Here is a 25,106-nt window from a genome sequence, read left to right as displayed (position 1 = left end):
AACCTTTATTTTAAAATTGAGAAGTAGACAAAAGTACCTGCTGTTACCCTTTCTATTCTACATTTTCATAAAGATACTATATAGGAAAGTAATTGGAAACAGAAGTAATCAGAGATGGAAATCCAAAAATAAAAAATAATGCTAGTATAATTGAACATGAATAAGGTATATATGAAGGAAATTTACTTAGAGGAAGCATTAAATCAATAAAAACATCATTTTTAAATGAAATTGCCAGGAATAAGATCAATACATAAAAATTCACATTTTCTGTAGCAACAGACAGGATGAAGATGAAATTAAATAAAAACTAACTTGTAAGTTACCATAATTAATACATGATTCCCAAAAGTAAGTATGATATAAAGTATTAGAACTCTATGTAAAATAATATACAGGTATTTTTAACTGGAATTCATGAACACCTAAATAAATGGAGAAGTATTAATATTTTTTAATTTTTTATTGTTGTTCAAGTACTGTTCTCTCCATTTCCACCCCTCTTTGGCCCCCGCTTCGTCATCCCTGCTTCTCACCATTGAACCTACCCCCTTTAACTTTGTCCATGTGTCCTTTATACATGTTCCTCTGTAATCATGTTAAGTGTACCCAAATGTTATCTACTAATGACTGTAATCTCTCTTCTTCAATAAAGCCACGTAATTTTTGTGTGTGAATGTTTATGTGTATGTTTGTATGACTCTTGACAAGATAATTCTAAAATTTAAATTGTCTTGCAAATCACACTGAATAATCAATACACTCTTGAAAAAGAGAAGACATGATACTAAGGATTACACAAACACTCTAGTAATAAAAGTTTATGGTAAAGATATACGCACAGACAGACCAAAAGAACTGGTTGCATGTTCCACAAGAGATCACTATACACAGTCTTCTGATTTATTAAAAATGTAATGTTGTAGAGAAGTGGGAGGAAGAATATGTGTTAATAAGAAATTACAGTAGAACATTTTGTTATCCGTATTAGAAACAAAATGTGACTAAAACTCTGTCTCACACTTAACACAAATTCCATTTCCAAGTGGTTGGAAACCTACCTTTAAAGATTTTACTCTAGCGCTGGCTGGAGTGTCTCAAGGGATTGAGCACTGGCCTGCAAATCAGGGGGTCACTGGTTCAATTCCTAGTCAGGGCACATGCCTGGGTTGTGGGCCAGGTCCCCAGTAGGGGGCATGTGAGAGGCAACCATACACTGATGTTTCTCTTCCTCTCTCCCTCCGTTCCCCTCTCTAAAAAAGTATAAATAAAATCTTTAAAAAAAAAAGACTTTACTCTAAAAATGTTCATCTTACATAATTCTAGTTTACCAGGTTAAGTGAAAAAAAAATCATATTTAAATTGTAAAACTGATTTACAAAAAAAACTCATTCATGCAGGCTAAAAAGATATGTTATCCAACTACATAAAAGATGTAGATAGCTAAAAAACTCTCAGTGAACATTATACTTAATATGAAATCATTGACAGCTTTTACTTTAAAATTGGGAAGGAGGGGAGGCTGGCTGCTATCAACATTTCTATTCAATATTTTAATGAAGATACTACATACAGAAGTATTGGAAACAGAAAAAAATCATAAGGATTAGGATTGAAAAATAAGAAACAAAGCTAGTATCATTGAGAGATGATCAAAATATATATGAAGAAAAACTAATGATAATTTATTAATAATGAATAAAAATATAAAGGTTGTTGTTTATAAGATGAATATTCAAAAATATTCTTTGCATCTTTGGCAACAAAAAGTATTTATAAATTGAACAAAATTTAACATAAATTACCATAAGAACATACCTTGTACGTATAGGTATAAATGATATTAAAAGTGTATCAACTCTTAGCCCTGGTTAGTGTGGCTCAGTGGCTTGAGTGCCGACCTGTGAATCAAAGGGTCTCTGGATCAATTCCCAGTCTGGGCACATGCCTGGGTTGTAGACCAGGTCCCTGGTTGGGGGCACGCAAGAGGCAAACACACACTGATGTTTCTCTCCTTCTCTTTCTCCTTCCCTTTCAATCTGTCTAAAGATAAATTTAAAAAATGTTTTTCAAAAAAGTGTATCAATTCAATGGAAAGTCTTAAGAACAAACAAAATTATCATCAAAAATGGGGCTGTTGTATGAGAATAGAAGACTCAATTCACCTAGAAAGTGTAATGATATTAATACGTATGCCTTCAAGAAAGAGATTCAAAAACATAAAACGAAAACTGAGAGAACTGAATGGTCCTCTAGACAAATTGCCACTTACAGTCATGGATTTAAATACCTCTCTCTAGGGGAGCACAGTGAGAATATAAAGGGATTCATCAAATATTTTGAGTATATCCATATAGGAAAAAGGATATAGAACTAAACAGCACCACAATCCAACAGGACCCAATTCATGTTTATAGAGCACCATGCAATGTAACAGAACACAGATTGTTTTGAAGCATGCATAGAATATTCACCAAATTAGACCATCTATTTAGAGTCATAAAAAGCCTGAACAAAGCTAAAACAATAAAATCGCACAAAGTGTGTTCTCTGAAGAAAATGGAATGAAACTAGAAATCAATAACAGAAATATAACAGAGAAACCTTGAACCAATTTTTAATTTAAAATTGTATTCCTAAAGAGTATATGGATCAAAGAGGATTTCTCAAAATAAATGTTAAAATATGTTCAGATGGAAGAATGAAAAAGTAAAACATATCAAAATCTATGCAATGTAGCTAAGACAGTGATTAGAAGAATTTATAGCACTAATTGTTTAAACTAGCATATTGGTTTTCTCTTTCTGCCTTAACAAATTATCACAAATTTAGCAGCTTAAAACAACACAAATACATTATTTATTATGTTAACACTTTTACTATAATGCTTTCCTTTTTTTGTAACTTAATTTCTAAACACATTGTGTTAATATTTTATTGGTCCCCATTTTATAGGATTTAAGTTAGTTCATCCAACAGAATGATTTGGTTAAATCCTGCTGAAGGTTCAATGACAAAATTTTGCCAATCTCTGGTACACAATACATGTTACTGATTCACAGTTGGGTTGATTGCTCTAATATCATGATTCTGAAAAAGTACATTTATAATCATTGTTTTCACAGCATCAATGCTTTTAATCTCCTATTAAGCACAGACAACTAAGATTATGGGGCATTGCTTTCATAATTTTCATGCCTTCCAGGGGTGTCCAACCTGTGGCTCACAGGCTGCATGCGGCCCGAGATGGCTATGACTGCAGCCCAACAAAAAATCGTAACTTTACTTAAAACATTATGATATTTTTTTGCGGTTACATGTCCCAATGTATTTAATGTGTGGCCCAAGACAACTCTTCTTCCTCCAGTGTGGACCAGAGATGCCAAAAGGTTGGAAACCCCAGGTTTAGCATGTTTTGTGGTTCCTTTTATATAAATAGTTAAAGAATGTAATTCGTATCTGTTCCACATCAGAACACTTCATTAGCACAGTTTTTGAATCAAATTTAAGAGCTATAGAAACTAGTAAATCATTTTAATCGGCTCTTATGGAAATGAGAATTTACTTCTTTTTGTACAAATTTTATTTATTTAGTATATTGTCTTAAGATTATTTATGTGAATTTTAAGCAAAACTAATATATAAAGAAAGATACTAATATTTTCTTTCAATGAGTTTATCAGTTTAACCCTAGATAAGTAGCTTTGGATGTTGCAACACTCAAGCATGCTTCAATCTGATGATAGTATCACAATTCACTTTCGTGCTCAGTAATACAGTATCAGGAATTTTGAAATATGCATTTATTTTTATTGAGCTGAAGCAGACTCAAAAGTATTTTGCTAATGATGTAACTCTCACTCACATGTAATTTAATGTCCTCATGATGTTATTTTGGGCTTCAATTTCCTCTTATTAAAAAAGTGATACTTCTGGATGCTACAGGTGGCACTTGTTAGATCAATACTAAGGCACTTTGCTTCAAAATAATCTTTAAATATGGGGTTGAACCAGGTGAACTTGCCAACTACATAAATGGCAATTTAGTTTGATTCTTCTAATCCATTTGTCTCCCTAATAGAATGAACACACACACACACAGACTGGCATGCACACATAAATACCACATTCCTCTCTCCAGGCACAGGCACGCACTACTGTCTTAATTTTATTTTCCATCTCTCCTCATTGCCAGATTGTCATGGGGGAATCACACGTGCTATAAAAGGGAAAGCAAACAGACAAAAATATCTTCTAACCAAAAAACATAAATCACTCAAAAATTTTAGATTCACAGTGGAGAGTAACCAATACAGTGGAATGACACGGTGAATATGTATAGCACATTAGACAAGGTGTGTAAAGGCTCACCATTTATCCACCTCAGTCATCAATTGATTGATAATAACACTCATATCTCACATCTATCTTTCCCATCACTACTTAACAGAAGTGACCCTTACCCTTGTCTTTGAAGTTATGTTAGGGTTTACATTTTGAAGTTAGCTTCATAGTAAATATCTGTGTTAAAGGGCTTTTCAGTCACAGTACTTTCTTGCTTTCCAATGGAGTCTGAAGTACTGTGATGGCCTATTGAAAATATGCTATGCACAATAAGATTGTGATATTATTTTTATCTTTTTGCTCGTAAGGTTCTCTTCCTGTATGCATTATGAAAGACAGATCTTGTGATCAAAAATTTCAGTTGAACACAGCTTTAATTCATAGAATCAGGATCAAAGCAAGAGGAAGGGACTAGTTTCCAGGATGTGGCTGCTAGGAGCAAGTCTTCACAGTCTTTAATGGTTGTGTGCCTGAGCTTTCTCCACAAGACAACAAACCCGAAAACTACATGTTGACAAAACTGGCAGTTGGCTATGAAAGGTTCGTCAAGAGTTCACTGGTAACACTGCTGGACTGATACACCAAAGTCTATTTTTAACTATTTAAACATTTTACTCTTAATTACCAATGACACCACAAGTCTTTTTATAATGTTAAATAAATTCAGACATAAGACAAGGGGGGAAAACACGCTTGATCAACCCTTTCAAATGCTTTACTTATGAAATACACTACCACCACAATCGGCATCCAAAACAAATGCTCATTTCTATCCATCTAGTATTTAAGTAAATATGCCAACTCAATAGAATAATTTTTAATAACTATGCTTGCTTCAGAGAAAGTTATTATAGAAAACAAACTTTCTTTATCAAGCATTCTTTTGTTTTAAAGAAAGTGAAGTCTGGGAGGCTCTTGAACTCAGAGTTTCCATGCCCTCTCCTTAGCAAGCATTCTAAATCAAATTGTACTATCCACACCTATTCAAAAGTGTCTCAATTTAATAATTGATAGAAAAAACACTCACATGTAAACTTACACACAAAGAATTAATTAATGTGTATTTAAATACGCAATGTTCTTTATAGATAGTAGGTCTATCTTAGGACAATTGATGGGACACAAAAAATTAAATTGTGGTGTGGTAATGTTGATTGATAATGATAGGGTTCATCCATTGCATTGTAAAACGTAACAAGATCTCTTTCACAAGTCATGTTGTTAATGAGGAATCAAGTTTTAATTTGTTCATGTATATCCAAGAATCAAAGCAGGCTTAAATACAGGGTGGAGCTAAAGTAGCTTTACAATTGTTTGTATGGAAAATAATGCAATAATTAGTAAGTAATAATATAACAAAAGAATTGTATTTCACATTCTCCCAACTGACTGTATTCACCATTGTTTGTATGGAAATAATACAATAATTGATAGATAATAACATAGTAAGAAACTCTGTGTTTCACATCTTCACAACTGTAAAGCAACATGTACCCCTGACCTGAATCTTTGAGGATGATTTATTAATTTATTCATCTTTCAATATCCTTTCTTTGGAGGGGAAAAAAAGCAGATTATAGCTATGCTTCTAGGTATTGCCAAAACTTGGTTTACATGTTATCTGTAGGCCATAAAGTCATTGTTATTTAGGAAAATTAATAATTCTGGAAACTATACATTAACTAATTTAATGCCTCAAAATAACTGTTTGGTTTAAGCTAAAATTACCTAAATCTATGAAATTATGTTGCACATGTGTATGTCTTCCACTGAGTTCTATCACAGCAGACTAAGGGCAAAGGATTCTACTCAGATCACGTAAGAGATGTGTAGATATTCATCAAGTATACAAGTTGCACGCAGGGACCCCGGTGGGAGTAACGTGAATCCGGGATGTAAGGGAGCAGTTTGTCGTGGTGAGATAGCACACGGGGGCGCTGGTGGGCGTAGCCGGAAAAGGAGATTTAAGGGATCAGTTTCTAATGGTGAACTTGCAGGCAGCAAGGCTGGTGTGAGTAGCTGGAGATGGGATTTGTAGGAGCAGTTTGTGATTGTGAGTTTCTGGGGAGAAAGGCGTTGGTGGAAGTAGCTGGAATCAGGGATTAGGGACAGTTTCTAATGGTGATATCGCAGGCAAAAGCACTGGTGGGAGTAGCTGTAATCTGGATATCAGGCAGTGGATTGCAATGGTGACATTGCAGGCAGGAGGCTGGTGGGAGAAGGTGGACTCCTGGATTAAAGGGAGCAGTTAGTATTGGTGACATCAAGGGCAAGGGCGCTAGTGGCAATAGCTAGAATCCAAGATTTGAGGGAGAAGTTTGTTATGATGACACCGAGGAGAGGGGGGCTCGTGAGAGTACCTGGAAGTTCTAATGGTGATATCACCGACAGAGGCATTGGTGGCAGTAGCTAGTAACAAAGGACTTAAGGTATGAGTTTGTAATGGTGACATCGTGGGCAGGTGGGAGTGACAGAAGTTGCGCATTTAAGGAAGGAGTTTTTAATGGTTACGTTCCACGCTTGGGCACTGGTAGGAGTAGCTGGAATCTTGGATTTAAGGAAGGAGTTTTTAGTGGTTACGTTCCACGCTTGGGCACTGGTAGGAGTAGCTGGAATCTGGATATAAGGGAGCAGTTTTTAGTGGTTACGTTGCACGCATGGGCGCTGGTGGGAGTAACTGGACTCTGGGATTTAAGGAAGCAATTTTTAGTGGTTACATTCCATGCAGAGGCGCTGGTGGGAGTAGCTTGAATCAGAGATTTAATGGAGTGGTTGTATGGTGAGGATACATGCAGGGGCTCTGTTGGTAGTAGCTGGAATCCAGGACTTAAGGGACCGGTTTTTAATGGTGACGTTGCATGCCAGAGGGGCTCATGGGAGCGCTTGTATTTGGGATTATGGATAGTTTCTAATGGTGAGGTAGGGGCCAGAGGTGCTGGTGGGAGTAGCTGGAAACGGGGATTTAATGGAGCAGGTTGTAGTGGTGGCATTGCATGCAGGGGCGCTAGGGAGAGTAGCTGGATTCTGAGATGAAGAGCAGGTTGTACTGGTGACATTGTGGGCTGAGGCGCTAGTAGGAGGGGCTGGACTTGGGGATTTAAGGAGAGTTTTAGTGGTTACCTTGCACACATGGGCGCTGGTGGGAGGAGCTGCAATTGGGGATTTAAGAAAGCGTTTGCAATGGTGATGTTGCAGGTAGGGGCAGTGGTGGGAATAGCCGGAATCCGGGATTTCAGGCAGCGGATTATAATGGTGACCTTGCAGGCAGGGATGCTGGTGGGAGTAGCTCAAATGGGGACTTAGGGGAGTAGTTTTCAGTGGTTCAGTTGCATACAGGGGCTCTGCTAGGAGTCCCTGGAATCCTGGATTTAAGGGAGTGCTTTGTAATGGTGACTTGAGTGGCAGACGCTACTGGAGTAGCTGGAATTTGGGATTTAAGGGAGTGGTTTGTAATGCTGACCTTGCACCTAGGGGTGCTGGTGGGACTGCTGGAATGGTGGATTAGGGGCAGTTTCTAATGGTGATATTGTGGACAGAAGCACTGGTGGGAGTAGCTGGAATCGGGGATCTGAGGGTGAGGGGTGTAATAGTGACATTTCATGCAACTATATAACATAGGTGATGGTATAGGCCAGAGATCGTGCAAGGAAATCCATATTATGCGTGAAAAAGCCCATCTGGTTGAAAGGTCCTGGGCCAGGAACTGAAGGAGGGAGAGAGAAACAAAGGAAAGGGAAGAAGGCAGGCAGGCAGGCAGGCAGGCAGGAAGGAAAGAAGGGAAAATTCCCAGTTACCACAAAAATCAACAATACAAAAATGATATACACTGGTCCCGTCTTACTGGTGGTTTAGCTTTTTCCAGTTTCAGTTCCCTATGGCCAAGCATGGTCTGAAAATATTAAATGGAATATTCTAGAAATTAACAATTCGCAACTTTTAAACTGCATGCCATTCTGAGTAGCATAATGAAAACGTGCATTGTCCTCTCTGTCCCACCTGGGATGTGAATCATCACTTTGTCCAGTGCATCCTTGCTGTATATGCTCCCTGTTCATCCATCTACATTTCAGATCATCTGTCAAGTATCTTCAGTGCTTTTGGTAGCTCAGGGCCCTGGTAGCTGCTACACCCACAGATTCACATGTTCCCGGCCAAGAGAAAAGACGAGAATGCACAGGTTGAGTGAGTTACCAGACGTGGTGGGTGTGTGGGGGGGTGTCTTTTTGCTCCTGGGATTATACTGGCTTGGGTTTGGGATAGACCAGTTGCTTTCTCAAAAGAACCAATCAACTTCACAAGTTTTTCCAGGCTTTTGATAGATCCAATCCCTAGTTAGACTGACAGGCCTCAATGGTCAACTCCTCGCTCTGTGCCCCCAAACAATCTGGTACCAGAGCGCGAAAGGGAGCATTGTATATCCCGTTGGTGGAACAATGCTATGTTTCTTGGGGTGTGAAGCTGTAGCTCTCTGGAGAAGCAAACAGGCTCATGCTCCCCAGTTATTCAGCTCAGTGTCTAATTACCTTTGCTTCCCTTTCCTTTATGAAGAATTACTTAATTACTCATGGTAACAACATTACCTGCCTACATTCTTAGAGATTTTTTGTCCAGGCTTTCTACATAATGCTTTGGGTCCCAGGCACAATGGAGAAGCCTCAGCACAAGACACGACAGGGGCCCTAGGACGGGGGTGGGCTGTCAAATAACATGGTGATCTATTCCTTCCATTTATCCTGTAGAATTATGTCTCTTGAGGACCTTCAGTTCTTAAAGTTTGAACTTAATTTTTTTAAAAAACAAACAACTGAAGCCCAAGATTTTGTGAGGCCCTACATTCTTGACATTATTGAACATTGTATTGTCTAGTGTAGTGATTTCTTACCCATCATTCATAATAAGAATATATATAATATATATGACACTAAGAAATACCAACCAAGAGGGTTTTTCTCTGTGTATGTATATATGTATTATATCAAAAGTTTCATGAAAAAATACATACCCTTATCGTGTGTGATTCACTCTGATAGTCCCTCTTCTATTTATACTCCATACTTTATATTATATTCAACTAATAATAATAAAAAGCCAATTGTCACCCCCTAACAAGGTTTCAGGTATTCATTACAACCTCTGCAGTCATACTGTCCCAAGCAACTCAAACCTTCATGCTTTTCTAACATGACCACGTTGACACTTGATGGCAGCTGTAGTTTGAGCTTCCCCTTTAGATTTCTCAGTGAAGCAACAGAAATCCATTGTTCCAAGGCACATATAGAATAATCAAGTGAAGACCTTTCAGATGTTTTCTCCAAGCTATGCAGTCCTATGTCTTCTTTTGTAGACTACAAACCCACTGCCACTTCATGACATGTCCCTGTGCTCCAATGTGAGAAGTCGTTACACTTGACACTAGATCTATAAAATGAAACATCTCTATACTAGACTTAAGCTAATTGAAAACATTTTTTCAACTGATAAGAAAAAGCAATTACAATACACACACTGGAAAATATATTGCAAATCACATGTCTGAAAATGAGCTTGTTCCCTAAATAATAATAATAAAAAAACACCAAAACTCTGTTAACTTGAAAGTAATAAACAGAATCCATTAGAAAATTGGGATAAGATTGGAGCACATGATTTACCAAAAAAACAATATATGCATATTATATAAGCAGATGAAACTACCTTAAGCATAATTATCCTTTAAGGAAATATAAACATAAACCCCAATGAGATGCCACTAAATAGCTATTTAAATGGCAAAAACAATCAAATAACAGCAATAATAACAAAAAATACACCTAAAAATACCCAATCCTGGGGAGGATGTGAAGCACCTGGATCTTTCATCCATTGATTGTGGGAGTGCAAAATGGTCCAGCCTCTCTGGAATACCACTCAGAAGTTTCAAATAAAGTTAACTTACACTTATGTTTGAAAAGGTCCCTGCTGATATTTTCCTAAAGAAATGAAAACTTATGCTCACACAAAAGCACTGCATATGAATGTTTATGGACTTCATTTATAATAACTAAAACCTGGAATCAAACCAAGGGTCATTCAATGAGGAGTAGATCAGAGCCTGTGAGCTATATGACGGAACACTATACCACAATAAAAAGATGGACATGGACACGTTCCATCTTGGATCAATCTTAAGATCATAATACTGAATTTTATAATGACAATCTTTAAGTCAACCTTATCTACTGTACAAGTTCAGTTATATGAAATACGCAAAAGCGCAAAATTATGTAGGTAAGTGTGTTTTTCTGTTTAGCACAATCTTTCAATGCAAACTTATCTTTGTAGGTTGATTCTTTGTAGACACTTATATGTTGCAATACTTTAGATCTTATTTATTACTTATACAACTTGTACTTCTGGTGAAGTTGGACTACGTGGGACCAGATATAACCACTTGTCTGAAACAAGGATAAACACAAATAAAGTATATGATGATGATATTCAACACATTGGGCATCAGACCACAAAAGACAGCGATCACTGGGAGAGGAAAACAAAAGATGTAAGCCCATAATTACCCCAGCTTCCTGCCTGAAGCCCAGGTGAAGCCTAGGGTTTCCTTGATTTGAGAAGATAAGACTGAGAGTCTGGGGAGGAATAGGCAACAAGGTTTCATGAGAGACAGTACCAGAGATGAGAATGTTCCACAGAGAAAGAAAAGAGCAGCCCACACAGGGTTGCGAGTCCTCCTGGGAAAGTGATAAATCATGTAATTCATGGGACATCACGGGGAGTACTCAGAAGTGTTTGTTTCAGCATCGTGGTAACATAAACCATAGTTAACGCTGTTCTGGTCCCATCTAACAAAGGTTGAAACCAAGAACTGAAAGGATTACTTTGTTTCTAGGTAACTGAATCGCAAGATAAAACAGCGTGAGAATATTTGTGTATTCATAGTTTAAAAATGTTCATTTCTTCTGGACAAGGGTGAAACAAGGCAAAATCATGATTTCACAATGTCTCACTTCCATTCAAATATTACCAGGCATGCAAAGAAGCAGGGGAATATAATCAATAATTAAGAGAAAATTAATCTATCTATCTAAACTGGAAATGATACAATGTATGGACACACTCATATAAGAGTATTATATTTTTTCAAGAAACAAAAATGTTAAACTGTTAGAGATGTAGAACATATAAAAAGCCCCAAAATTAACCTGTAGAGGCAAAAACTCCAACATCTGAAATAAAATATTATATATACATACATTAGTTTTAAAAACTGAAAGAATAAAAAAGATTAGTGAGCCCATATATATGAAAATTATCACAGTATATTTTATAGTACATCTATATATGGACAAAAGAAGTAGAATTAGCTTTAAAATAAAATGTACCCAATGTTAACTGTGTTCACCTTTGAGGGGTAGCATTTCTGAGTTGTAAAGGGAGACAACCATCAGTTCGCAGTCCTGTTAGAGTACTTTGCAACAAGTACATATGCAGTTATCTTAGTAATTAAAATATGTAAATAAGCCTAAAACAGAAACAGGAGGGGTGTTTTAACCAGAAAAAAGTTGCTGCTAAATGATCAAAGCCTGAAATATGAACAGTGTAATACAATAAAAGTGTATTTCTCTAGGTGGCTTGGTAGACATTCTGTGCTAATATGTAACATGAACCCCACAGCTTGCTTCTTGTAGGTCAATTCTATAAACACATGATTTCCGTGTTTACTGATTAATGCAATTGAAAACGTGGATGGTGGGAAACTGGATGTCAAATGTTTTGGCCTGGAAATGGCAAATAGTGCTTCTGCTCACAGATCAATGGCAAGGGCTGGACATAGCAGCCTTTCCAACTACAAACGAACTTGGTACTATAGTTTCCCCATGGGCCCAGGAAGGAAAGGAAAACATGATAGGGATGAGCATTTGCAAGTCCCTAAATAAATTGTTATAAACAGGTGGTTAATAGAATGTTGATGTTAGAGTTTTTGTGACAACCACCCTCTTTATTTCCTGGTAAAGTTGCTGAGGAGGCCAAATTTTCTTGTGATTCTCCAAAGGTTTTGAGATCCTACTATGTCACAGTTGTTCACAAACACAGGCTCATGTCCACTTTTCTAAAGGATCCTGTAAAATATCTGCTGGGAAGGTTGACCTTCTGCACCCCGTAGTAGCTTTCTTCATTGACCTAAGCAATAACCTGTAAAATCTGAATAGGATAGGAACAGTTCTTCTTCATTGGGCTACCTGGGAAACAAAAGCTATGCATTTCTGCCACCTTCTAGATGATGAAAGACTAGTGTGAGTGACTTTGCACACAAGGAAAAACTAGAATTTCCCCCGAACCAGTAGTTAGACAAGAAGCTGTAGAAGGTCACTGAATTATTGTTAAGCTTGCTGACCAAAGATGGCATGCCTGTCAAGAAACTCTCTTTCACCCCTGCAAAACCTCCAGGGATTTTAGGAATTTAATCCTCACTAGATGTTTCCCAAGCAGTGATTTCCATATTCTTGGATTTTCCTTCAACTCTCACTTATGAGGGAGGTTTTGGTCATTAACCACATAGGTAAGCTCATATTTGTACGTTTTCAGTGGCCAGTATCACAAAAAAAAAAAAAAGAGAAAAGGGTCATTACAATTCCAATGCAAATATCAGAGTGGTTTAAAAACCTGCTCACCAACTTCAATTTTATATCTCCAACATTAGTGAGATCTATGATCTATCATTTTATATTCAACGGGACTTAAGGAAAACATTCTGAGAATGAGGTAGGAATGTCCACGGGATGACCATGTTTAAATTTCAATGTCAAAGTTGCTTTTTATGTGGAACAGGACCTTGCTATCACAGGGGTCCATGGTGAGGGATGAGGCCACTAGGGAGTTAGGATGCTCTCAGTCCAAAGGAGGGCAGGTGCTTTTGGTCCCGTTTCTTCCACTGGGAGCAAGGTGAAGCTTTCAGAGGAAGATTACAGTCAGCCAGCACGTCAGGTTCCAGTTTGGGTAACAGTGCACCCTGGGGAAGATCTAGGGGAGGGACACTATAATGCAGACAGAGCTGAAGTTAGGTAAAAACTGCCAGTCCCTAGGCAGAGCTCGCTTGCAAGGAACCCTGGGGCTTACCGTGGACATCCCTGGTTAATTGAAGCCCACACACAATGGCTGAAGAGCATTTCTTCTTGCAACCTTCCTTCTGTAAACCTGCCTTACTTTGTACTTTGGCTACAACATCCTTGTTTTTATATCTCAAGTGGCATTAACAAATAATACGGGAAATAAGTGCGGAGACTGAAGGTCTGTGTCAGACTGGGAAGAGTGAAACAGTTCGGGCTGTAGATGAACTCAGAGAATAGTTCTAGTTCCAGCGCTGTCACACATGAGACAAATGAAATCGAGGACACACATATGCTCTTTGAGCTTGAGGATCTTCGTATGTGATTTTGGTGTGATAAACCCTGCCTTCCTAGGACTGTTGAAATGTGTTGGAAGTCCATCAAGGACATGGTACAAGTGTCTTGTGTGTTTTAAAACTTTAATGGATCGGAAGTTTCACTATGATTGTTAATGCCCAATCTTACTACCCTCATCTGTGTATAAGAGTATGGGTGAGTGGGCGTTCCAATTCCAGGATCTCTTAGAAAACCTAAGTGCTATATGGCATAGCTTATCAAGTCAGTCAAAAGTGTTCCTCAGCAAGTAAACTTTGTAAAATCTTCTGTTCAGAGTTTATGTTCTTTAATTGGGGTGTGGGAATGTCTTCTCCAGCTGCATGGAAATCAAATTTCCCAGCATTTCTGTCAAGGACCAGCTCCTCCCTTCCCTCCCATCTGCCCTTTATAAGGATTCAGAATATTTCACCACCAAATTTGTCTGATTGGTGTATTGTTTATTTTCAATTAAAGGTACCTGAGAAACAACTCGTGCAGGAGAGATACTCTGACACTCCTTGGTCCCCGTGAAAACAGTATGTAAGTCCCCCATGTGAAAGTTGCACTCCCTATGCCAGGGCAGAAGGCATCCTTATCCGTGGAGAATGGTGATTTAGGACCCAGAAAGCTTTATAAACAAACCTTGTTACTTCACCAACTTACTACCCTAAACCCAGACTCCTTTACCTTAACAATTCTTCACAAATTATTTGTCTAAAGTATATAGATATTCCCATTTAATCATTTCTTTGAGTCTCTGATGTCTGTGTTACTGCCATACCTACCTCCAGAATTCAATTATTTTCTCTCCCACTAATTTTTATTACAAGGATTCATAGGCAGGACAGTAGGTTATTATTGCAAATTATTTTTTACTCCTCTTTATTTTCCAGTGTTTCACCTCTCCCCTTTTCCTTCATCTTCCACAACCAAAAATACAGCCTTTTAAAAATATTTGCCAATTTACACAAAGCTTACTTAAATTTTCCTTGGAATAAAGAGGGCCCTGGCTCTCCTAGGCCGTTGCACAGTGCCAGCCCAGTGGTTGAAAAGTGTGTGAAATCGAGGAAGTATCATCTCTCTTTCTCAGAAACTCCTTACAGATGATGCATGTAAATGAAAGAACTACTTTTTGCGCTGAATTCCATTGTGCTGGCACAGGGAGGCAGGGCAACTTCCATTCCAATAACAGGTAAGAATTTGTGTCTGCCTTACTCGGGATCCAAAAGTAAGAATTAACAGCAGGTGTACACTCCAGACTTTTGAGTTTCAACCCTGAGAGACACAATCTAGGTCTGCTCCTGGTTCATGACGTCCCAGCCGGTTCAATGTAAAATCACCTCCCACTGAAAGACTTGAAGTGTCCCAAAGCCCCCAACTGTCATGCCTAACTGTATTAACACTTAGTTTCATATGAACTGTCCACCTACCTACTCACACCTTCCTTTTACTTCTCCTTTGGATACTAGAAGATCACACCATGTTCTTAAAGGATTATTGCTTCTCTCCATTATAATTCAATGAACAAGTCCGAATTCCTTAAATCCTAGCATTCCCAGTACTGGTGCAGTGTTTCCAAAAGGCAGGCACTCAATGAAAATTTTAGGGATTAATGAGCCAGAGAGAATGAGGTCTAATTTCTTAAGATTTATTTCTTGAAAAAACTAGGCAAACACGGTTAAGTATCACTTAATTTTACCCAACAAGAACTAAAACGCTTAAGAAAGACAAGATTTGAATGTCAATTGGATTCTTTTCTATTTTTCTCGATCAGTCCCGACTTTCTCAAAGCTCATTTCTTATACCTATACAGGGAAATGGCTATCGCAATGCCTTTTTTTTTTTCTTTCCAGATGACAACGAAAGGCGGATGGTTTCACATTTAGTTTTCAAAAACAACCAAACTCTTACTACAAAGGCTTCCTTAAAGCATTACATAGGTGGAATGTCTTCATAAACTCAGAGATTTTAAAGCTAATTAAATGTGTACTAAAAAAACCCGGTAATTTGAACATGTTACCAAACAAAAGAACAGATTTTCAACTTACACATATCAAAGAGAGACACGGGCATATACTGGGCTATCAGCACTATCGCTGACCTAAATTCTATGAAAATGCACGAGGAAACTATTCTTGACTTCCATAGGCCTGGGAGGACCAGCCAGCTTTGGCCTTAGAACTGGAAGTGGCCATGACTATCGACAGCCGCTGTGGCATTTCTGGCCTGAGATCTCTCTTGTTCTTCCTGAAACGCCTCCTCATACTGAGAGGTGAAAGAACGTGGGTCAGACCCATAAACCTTGGCCAGATACTTCAGGACTTCCATCTTGGTGGTTTCAGCATGGGCTCTCGGGCCCCACAGGAATTCAAATTGTGCAGGATCACTGTTGGCCACCTGCTGGTACTTCAGGTATTCCTCCTCCAGGAAATGTTTGGTGATGAGACAAGTGGCATCTCCAAAGATGTCGTGCTTCTGCCCACGATATACATTCATCACATTCAGAATTTTCCAGACTTCCTCTTCAGTGGCACGGTTGCCTTTCATGAAGATAGCCCCCAGGAGAAGTATGAGGATGCCGGTCTTGGGCACGTCCTTTTCACCATGCAGCATCCCATCATAGGTGAGGCCCAATTTGATGACGATGGCATAGCAGTGGTGGATGGGATCCACTTCCTTCACATCGAGGCCATAGATTATCTCCATGCGCTCAGAGGCTTGCAGCAAGATGTCAGTGAAGTGGTCTTGATACTCTTTGCTGACAATCGTCAACATTTCTTCCTTGGTTATTGGCTCTTTAGCGCGATACTTGACCAGCAGGGAATCCACCAACAAAGTCACCTTGTCTTCTAGAGCATCTACAAGCACACTCCTGGGGTCTGGACCTTCCTCTGAGGTGGTAGCTTCCGGGGTGCTAGCTGCCGAGGCGCTAGCTCCCTCGGAGCCGGCTCCCTCGGAGCCGGCTTCTGAGGCGCCGGCTTCCGCGGCGCCGGCTTCCGCGGCGCCGGCCTCCGAGGAGCCGGCCTCCGAGGAGCCGGCCTCCTCGGCGCTAGCTTCCTCGGCGCTGGCTTCCTGGGAGCCGGCTTCCTCGGCGCTGGCTTCCTCGGCACTGGCTTCCTCGGCACTGGCTTCCTCAGCGCTGGCTTCCTGGGAGCCGGCCTCCTCGGCGCTGGCTTCCTCGGCACTGGCTTCCTCGGCACTGGCTTCCTCAGCGCTGGCTTCCTGGGAGCCGGCCTCCTCGGCGCTGGCTTCCTCGGCACTGGCTTCCTCGGCACTGGCTTCCTCAGCGCTGGCTTCCTGGGAGCCGGCCTCCTCGGCGCTGGCTTCCTCGGCACTGGCTTCCTCGGTGCTGGCTTCCTGGGAGCCGGCTTCCTCGGCGCTGGCTTCCTCGGCACTGGCTTCCTCGGTGCTGGCTTCCTGAGAGCCGGCTTCCTGGGAGTCGGCTTCCTCGGAGCTGGCTTCCTGAGAGCCGGCTTCCTGGGAGTCGGCTTCCTCGGCGCTGGCTTCCTGGGAGCCGGCTTCCTGGGAGTCGGCTTCCTCGGCGCTGGCTTCCTCTGCGCTGGCTTCCTGGGAGCCGGCTTCCTCGGCGCTGGCCTCCGCGGCGCTGGCCTCCGCAGGGCTGGCCTCCGAGGCACTGGCCTCCGAGGTGCTAGCTTGCAAGGTGCTAGCTTCCGAGGCGCTAGCTTCCCCGGCGCTGGCTTCCCAGGAGCTAGCTTCCCCGGTGCTAGCTTCCGAGGCGCTAGCTTCCCAGGCGCTAGCTTCCCAGGCGCTAGCTTCCCAGGCGCTAGCTACCGAGGCGCTAGCTTCCTCCTCTTGGCTGCTGGACCCCTCACTAGATTTGCTTGATGAGGTGGCTGTGCTGACAGTTGAGGAGGACCAGGAACTCTGAGGACTCTCAGGAGTACTGGGGCCATAAGCAGCACAAGCCACCTTCAAAATGTCAGGCGTGGAAGGATCGGAGGAGACATAGGCCTCCTCCACCGCCTCAGGTGACTGTGCAGCCTCCAGGCCTTGGGTCTCACTGTCACTCTGAAGGGATTCGGTGGGTGAGCACTGTAGATTCCTCTGAGGAGAAGCCATCACAATGCTTGTAGGTGGCAGTAATCAGGAGTGTGAACAGGAAAGCAAAGGGGAATCACTGCCTAAGGGAAAGAAGAAAGATGTGAGTGGCCTCAACTGCTAAGCTCAACGGTGGTGGCTCTAATAAAAGCCACCTGCCCATTCATCTCTCCAGACAGCAGTGCTACAACTGACCTCCTGGTTGCTCTGTCTCCCTAGGACAAGAAGGAGAAAGGCTCAATTCTCCTGAAGATGGTGCTGGTCAAACCAGGCTGAGAATTCCCAGCGATGACAATAGGGAATTTATGCAGGTGTTGACTGTGCCTGGTAGAGCCATTTGTATTCTGAGAGTGGTCCCTTCAGTGCCCACTCAGGTTCATTACCGGGGCATTCATAGAACCCGTGTCATCTTCCTCATGCTAAATAAGACTGTCTCCTCAGGACCAAATCATATTTCCTTTCAGTCATTTCCCTGTCTCCCTATGGAATCCTGCACTGGCTATTCACTTTTTCCACTGATGATCTCAACCTGGTCACTTTGAGACAAAAACTGCCATCTTCCTAGACCCCAGTGTATGAAGTGAGGTATTAAGACCAATATTCATATACACAAACAAACAAACAGATGAACAAACAACAAACTGACTCACTGATACAGTGAATAGAGTGCTGGTTGCCACAGGGGAAGCAGGTTGGGGGACAGGTGTTGATGGAATGAGATTGGGAAGCACAGCTTGGTAGTTATAAAACTGTCACAGAAATATAAGCAGAGCATAGGGTATGTAGTCAGTAGTACTGTAATAACTATGTAGGGTGTCAGGTGGGTACTGGAAATATCATGGGGGACACTGTAAAGTATAGGATTGTCCAAACACAATGGAGGGCAGCTCAAGGTAATACAAAATAATACTGATTGTAAAATGTAATTGAAGTAAGTACAATACAGTCCTGAGAGGGAAGTTCATACCAATACAGGCCTAACTAAAAAAAAAAAAAGAAAGAAAGAAAGAAACATTTCAAAGAAACAACCTAACCCCACGCCTACAAGAACTCGAGGAACAACAAAGACAGCCCAGAGCAAGTACAGGAAGGAAATAACCAAGATCAGAGCACAGTTAAATGACATAAAGACTGAAAGCACAAATCTAAGGATCAATGAATCCAGGAGCTGGTTCTTTGAAAAGATAAACCAAATCGACAAGCCTTTAAATAGGCTCATCAAGAAAAAAAGAGAGAGGATCCAAATAAACACAATTAGAAATGGAAGAGGAGATTACAACTGATACCACAGAAATACAAAGGGTTGTAAGAAATTATTACGAAGAACTGTATGCCAAGAAATTTGAAAACCTAGGTGAAATGGACACATTTCTAGAAAAATATAATCTTCCAAAACTGAACGAAGAAGAAGCACAAAACCTGAACAGACCAATAAGAGCAGACGAAATCGAAGCAGTCATCCAAAAACTCCCAACACACAAAAGCCCTGGACCAGATGGTTTCACAGGAGAATTCTACAAAGCATTTAAGGAAGAGCTAAGCCCTACCCTTCACAGACTATTCGAAAAAATCCAAAATGATGGAAGACTCCCAAACTCTTTTTATGAAGCCAGCATCATCCTAATCCCAAGACCAGATAAAGACACAACAAAGAAAGAAAACTTCAGGCCAATATCGCTGATGAACATTGACGCTAAAATTCTCAACAAAATATTGGCAAACCGCATCCAGCAATACATTCAAAAGATCATACACCATGACCAAGTGGGATGCATCCCAGGGATGCAAGGATGGTACAATATTCGGAGATTAGTAAACATAATACATCACAGAAACAGCAGCAAAGACAAAAATCACAGGATCATATCAATAGATGAGGAAAAAGCATTTGATAAGATACAGCACCCATTTATGATAAAAACGCTCAGCAAAGTAGGAATAGACGGAGCATTCCTCAACATAATAAAGGCCATATATGTGAGACCTACAGCCAACATCATACTCAATGGACAAAAACTTAGGGCTTTCCCACTAGGATCAGGAACAAGGCAAGGATGCCCTGTCTCACTACTGCTATTCATCATAGCATTGGAAGTCCTAGCCACAGCAATCAGACAAGAAAAAAAAAATAAAAAGCATCCAAATTGGTAAGGAGGAAATGAAACTGTCACTGTTTGCAGATGACATGATAGTGTACATGGAAAATCCTATAGACTCCACCAAAAAACTACTTGACCGAATATAAATGAATTTGGCAAAACAGCTGGACACAAAGTCAACACTCATAAATCAAAGGCATTCCTGTATACCAACAATGAAACAGCAGAAACAGAAATCAGGAAAAAAATCCCCTTTGATATAGCCACCAGAAAAATAAAGTACCTAGGAATACACGTAACCAAGGAGGTAAAAGACCTGTACTCAGAAAACTACACAACATTGAAGAAAGAAACTAAGGAAGACACAAACAAATGGAAGCATTTACCATGCTCATGGATTGGAAGAATTAACATCATCAAAATGGCCATACTACCCAAAGCGATTTATAGATTCAAAGCAATCCCTATTAAAGTACCCATGACATATTTCACAGATATAAAACAAACATTTCAGCAATTCATATGGAACCATACACGACCCCAAATAGCTGCAGCAATTTTGAGAAAGAAGAACAAAGCAGGAGGGATCACGATACCGGGTATCAAACAGTATTACAAGGCTTCTGTCATCAAAACAGCTGGTACCGGCATAAAAACAGGCACATAGACCAATGAAACAGAATAGAGAACCCAGAAATAAACTCAAATCTTCACGGTATATTAGTATTTGACAAAGGAGGCAGGAGCATAAAATGGAGCAAAAATAGCCTCTTCAACAAATGGTGGTGGGAGATCTGGAGAGCTACGTGCAAAAAAAGGAAACGTGATCACCAACTTACGCCATCCACAAAAATAAGTTCAAGGTGGATAAAAGACTTACGTATAAGTAGCAATACCATGAAAGTCTTAGAGGAAAACACTGGCAGGGAAAATCTCAGACATTCCACGCAGCAACATCCTCACAGACACGTCCCCTAAAGCGAGGGACATAAAGGAAAGAATAAACCAATGGGACCTCAGCAAAATAATAAAGCTTCTGTATGGCTATAGAAAAGAGCATTAAAATAAAAAGAGAACCAACAGTATGGGAACACATATTTGCCAATGATACCTCAGACAAGGGCCTGATCTCCAAAATATATAAACAACTCACATGACTCCACTCCAGGAAGACAGACAACCCAATCAGAAAATGGGCAAAGGACTTGAACACACACTTCTCCAAGGAAGACATACAGAGGGCTCAGAGACATATGACAAGATGCTCAGCATCACTAGCCATCAGAATGATGCAAATTAAAACCACAATGAGGTACCATCTCACACCTGTCAGAGTGGCCAACATAAACGAATCAACAAACAAATGTTGGAGAGGATGCGGAGAAAAGGGAACCCCAGTGCACTGTTGGTGGGAATGCAGGCTGGTGAGGCAACTGTGGAACACAGTATGAAATTTCCTCAGAAACCTAAAAATGGAGCTGTCCTTTGCCCAGCAGTCCTGCTGCTGGGATTGTACCCTAAGAACCCTGAAACACCAATCCGAAAGAACCTATGCACCCCAATGTTCGTAGCAGCACAATTTACAAGTGCCAAGTGCTGGAAGCAACCTAAGTGCCCATCAGCAAATGAGTGCACCAAACAACTGTGGTACATTTACACGATGGAATTCTAGGCACTAGAAAGAGAGGAGCTTATACCCTTTGCAACAGCATGGATGGAACTGGAGAGCATTATGCTAAGTGAAATAAGCCTGACGGTGAAGGACAAATACCGTATTATCTCACCTTTAACTGGAACATAATCAACAGAAGAAAAAAAGCAAACAAAATATAACCAGAGCCATTGAAGTTAAGAACAATCTAACAATATCCATGGGGGACTGGGGAGGGGAAAGTGGGGAGAGGGGATTACAGGATCTACTAAAAGGACACATGGACAAAATCAAGGGGAAGGGTGGGGGAGGGAGGTGGGTTCGGCTGGGGTGGGGTGGAGGGATGGGGAGAAAAGGCAGACAACTGTAATTGAATAACAAAAATATTTTTTAAAGAAATAAGTACAATAACCAAATAAGTAAAAGAAGAAGAATGCTGGACATTGGGTCAGAAGGGATAGCAATGTAATGATGGAAACAGAGATTATAATGATGCTATCATAGCCAGGGGTTGCCAGTACCCTTTGGAAGCCAGAGATGACAAGGAACAGATTCTCTCCTGGAGTCTCCAGAAGGAAGCTGCCCTGCAGACATGTTGATTTGAGCCCAAGACTCATTTTGGACTTCTGTTTTGTAAGCTACTAAAGTTGTATTAATTTGTTAAGAGCGGCTATAACAACTAATAACTGGTCGTACTCTCTTACTATTGTTACAAAATACTTTCCAGGAACTAAAAAATGCTGACTATGATAGAGATGTAAAAGTTATCTCAAACTAGTGATTTTTTAACTTAAGAAACAGGCAAATGTTTTAACTGCTTCACAAACGGAAGTCAAGTAGCACAAATATATTCGAAATAAGCAATGTTAAAATGAAGGTTCAAATGGAGCCCAAAATTTGTTTTTTCACTGAGGGAGTAAAGAAAGTCATTCCAGATTCTGCCAGACATGACGGAATTTCCATGTCTTACTCTTTCCGTGTAAGGGGGTGGTGGTGAAGATAAATGTGCCGGACGGCTCAGGACTGAGCTGGTGTATAGGGAGACTTCCCTGGAGAATGGGGTCCTTGTGCAGCTGGTCCGCAGGGCCAACCCCACAGTAGCCAAGAATTTCACAAGACAGTGCTAGTGGACAGGAGCCGGTTCATAGCAAGTGCCCATTGAATAATGAAGAAACTTCCCAGAGAATGAGTATCAGGGCTTCCACATGCTGGTCTGGCATTTGCACGTTGACCCAAATATAAGTAACCAAAAAAGAGCGAAAATGGTGAGGAAAATGCTTAAGCTTTGGAACACTTCTTTGCAAAAGCAACTTGCTTTTCCCACTTAACAACATATTGTGCCATCTGTCAAGGTCAACCGCTATAGATCTCTCTCTTAGTAGCTGCAGCATATCCACTGTACAGGCACCGTAAAATTCAGGACACCGTAAAATATGCTTACTGATGGACATTTATGTCATTTCAAAATTTTCACTACAACCAAACAATACAGTGTCATACGTGAATTATGCTTCAATGAAAGAGTTGCAATACACATTCTTTTATTTTATTTAACAACTTATTTGATTTGATTTGATTAATGGGTACGCATAGAGAAAATTCTGGAAGGAAACACACCAAAGTATTTACTCTGGTGGTCTTGGAGGTGAGGGGTTTTGGAGAATGTTCTCTTTCGATGTTATTCGTGGCTGTACCATTTTAAATGTTTCTCATAAGGATGTGTTATTTTTATAGTTAGGAAAAACAAAAAAAATATTTTGATAATGAAAACAAGTACAACTTAATTAAAATTACATGCAGCAATATTTTCACCGATATGGCCCCTAGAACAAGGGACATAATCGAAAAAATAAGAAAATGGGACTTCAACAAATTAAGGAGCTTCTGCACGGCTAAAGAAAACAGCAGCAAAACGAAAAGGGAACCAATCTTATAGGGAAATACATTGGCAAATGATTCCTCAAACAAGGGTTTGATCTCCAAAGTATATTAAGAACTCACACAACTACACTCCAGGAAGACAAATAAACCAACTAAAATATGGGCCGTGGACCCGAACAGACACGTTCCCAAGGGGCACATACAGAGGGCCCAGAGACATACGAAAGGATGCTCAGCATCACTCTCTATCAGAGAGATGCAAATTAAAACCACAATGATATCACTTCACACCTCTCAGAGAGGCCATCATAAACAAATGAACAAACAACAAGTGCTGGTGAGATTGTGGAGAAAAGGGAACCCTAGTACACTATTGTTGGGAATGCAGACTGGTGTAGCCACTGTGGAAAACAGTATGGAACACCCCCAGAAAACGAAAAATGGAGCTGCCTTTTGACCAGGCGATTCCACTGCTGCAATTATACCCTAAGAATCCTGAAACATCAGTTCAATAGGACCTCTGCAGCCCAATGTTCATAAGAGCACCATTTACCAGAGCCAAGTGTGGGAAGCAACCTAAGTGCCCATCAGTACATGAGTGGATCAGAAAACTATGGTACATTTACACAATGGAATACTACTAGGCAGCACAAAGGAAGGAGGAGCTCCTACCCTTTGAGATAGCATGGATGGATACGGAGAGTAATATGCTAGGTGAAATGAGCCATGTGGTGAAAGACAAAGAAATACCTTATGATGTTAGCTATAAGTGGAAACTAATCAGCAAAACAAGTGAGCAAGCAAAACATAACCAGAGCCATGGAAATAAAGAACAAACTGACAGTAACCAGAGGGGAGCAGGGAGGCGATAATGGGAGAAAAGGTAGAAGGGTCATCAAGGAACATGTATAAAACACACATTGATAAGGCCAGAAGGGGTGGGATGGAGGTTGGAATGTGGGGATAGCTTGGGCGTTGAGGAGTGGGGGGGAGGGGGGGCAGTGACAATTCTACTTGAGCAACAATAACAAAAATAAAACAAGAAAAAAGGAAAGAAACTAAAATTGTAAATGCCAAAAATCAAAAACAAAACCTGCTAGCCGCCATCGTCTGAAACCTTGCAGGGATGTCTACAGGGGCAGGTTAGGTATCATGGGACCCACGCTCACTCAAGTGGATGGTCAGCTCCTTACCCGTACAAGGTCTACACCTTGAAACTTGATAGTATATGAAATGCTTCCCCTCTGCTAACCTGATATCACTCCTTTGCACTACACAGTTCCATCCCTGTGACTACAGGCTGTGAATTAATGGGTGTCACATCGACAGTTCCCCCAAGTGTGACAGCAGGACAGGGTTCTGTTGAGAACATTCTGTTGTAGAGTGGGTGTCCCCATCACCTCCTTTAGGGTCCTTCCCATGGCTAATTATAGGTACTGAGATCAGACATCACTTCCATAGATCATCTTCACCCATAATACAAGGAGCAGGCAGTTAAGGTGGTATCTCTGCTACTGAGCTGTCCCCAGGGCCTCCCGGGGATGACAGCAGGGCTCAGCAGAATTATTTTGGCTCCTGACTTATGGGACAAGGTGTTTACTTAGCCCCCACTCAAGGAATTTACTTTGGCTACTGCTCAGATGTCGCCCCCCACCT

General features: G+C 40.7%; 1 protein-coding gene across 1 annotated transcript; it reads right to left on the bottom strand.

Moving 5' to 3' along the window:
- Positions 1-15,935: 15,935 nt before the first annotated feature.
- Positions 15,936-17,840, bottom strand: LOC112310294 (melanoma-associated antigen B16-like). The gene is made up of 2 exons (XM_053916954.1): positions 17,546-17,840; positions 15,936-16,651 (listed from the first exon to the last, which is right to left on the bottom strand). The coding sequence occupies exons 1-2, from the start codon at positions 17,838-17,840 to the stop codon at positions 15,936-15,938; spliced, it is 1,011 nt and encodes a 336-aa protein (XP_053772929.1).
- Between the last annotated feature and the right edge of the window lie 7,266 nt (positions 17,841-25,106).

The sequence above is a fragment of the Desmodus rotundus genome, chromosome X (genome assembly GCF_022682495.2).
Source record: "Desmodus rotundus isolate HL8 chromosome X, HLdesRot8A.1, whole genome shotgun sequence".
Lineage (NCBI taxonomy): Eukaryota > Metazoa > Chordata > Mammalia > Chiroptera > Phyllostomidae > Desmodus > Desmodus rotundus.
This window is presented reverse-complemented; position numbering and strand designations above follow the sequence as displayed.

Coding starts and splice junctions, on each gene's coding strand:
- LOC112310294 (XM_053916954.1), bottom strand. CDS start 17,840: ATGGCTTCTCCTCAGAGGAATCTACAGTGCTCACCCACCGAATCCCTT. Junction 16,652..17,545: donor AGCTAGCGCCTCGGTAGCTA/GCGCCTGGGAAG, acceptor CTACCACCTCAG/AGGAAGGTCCAGACCCCAGG.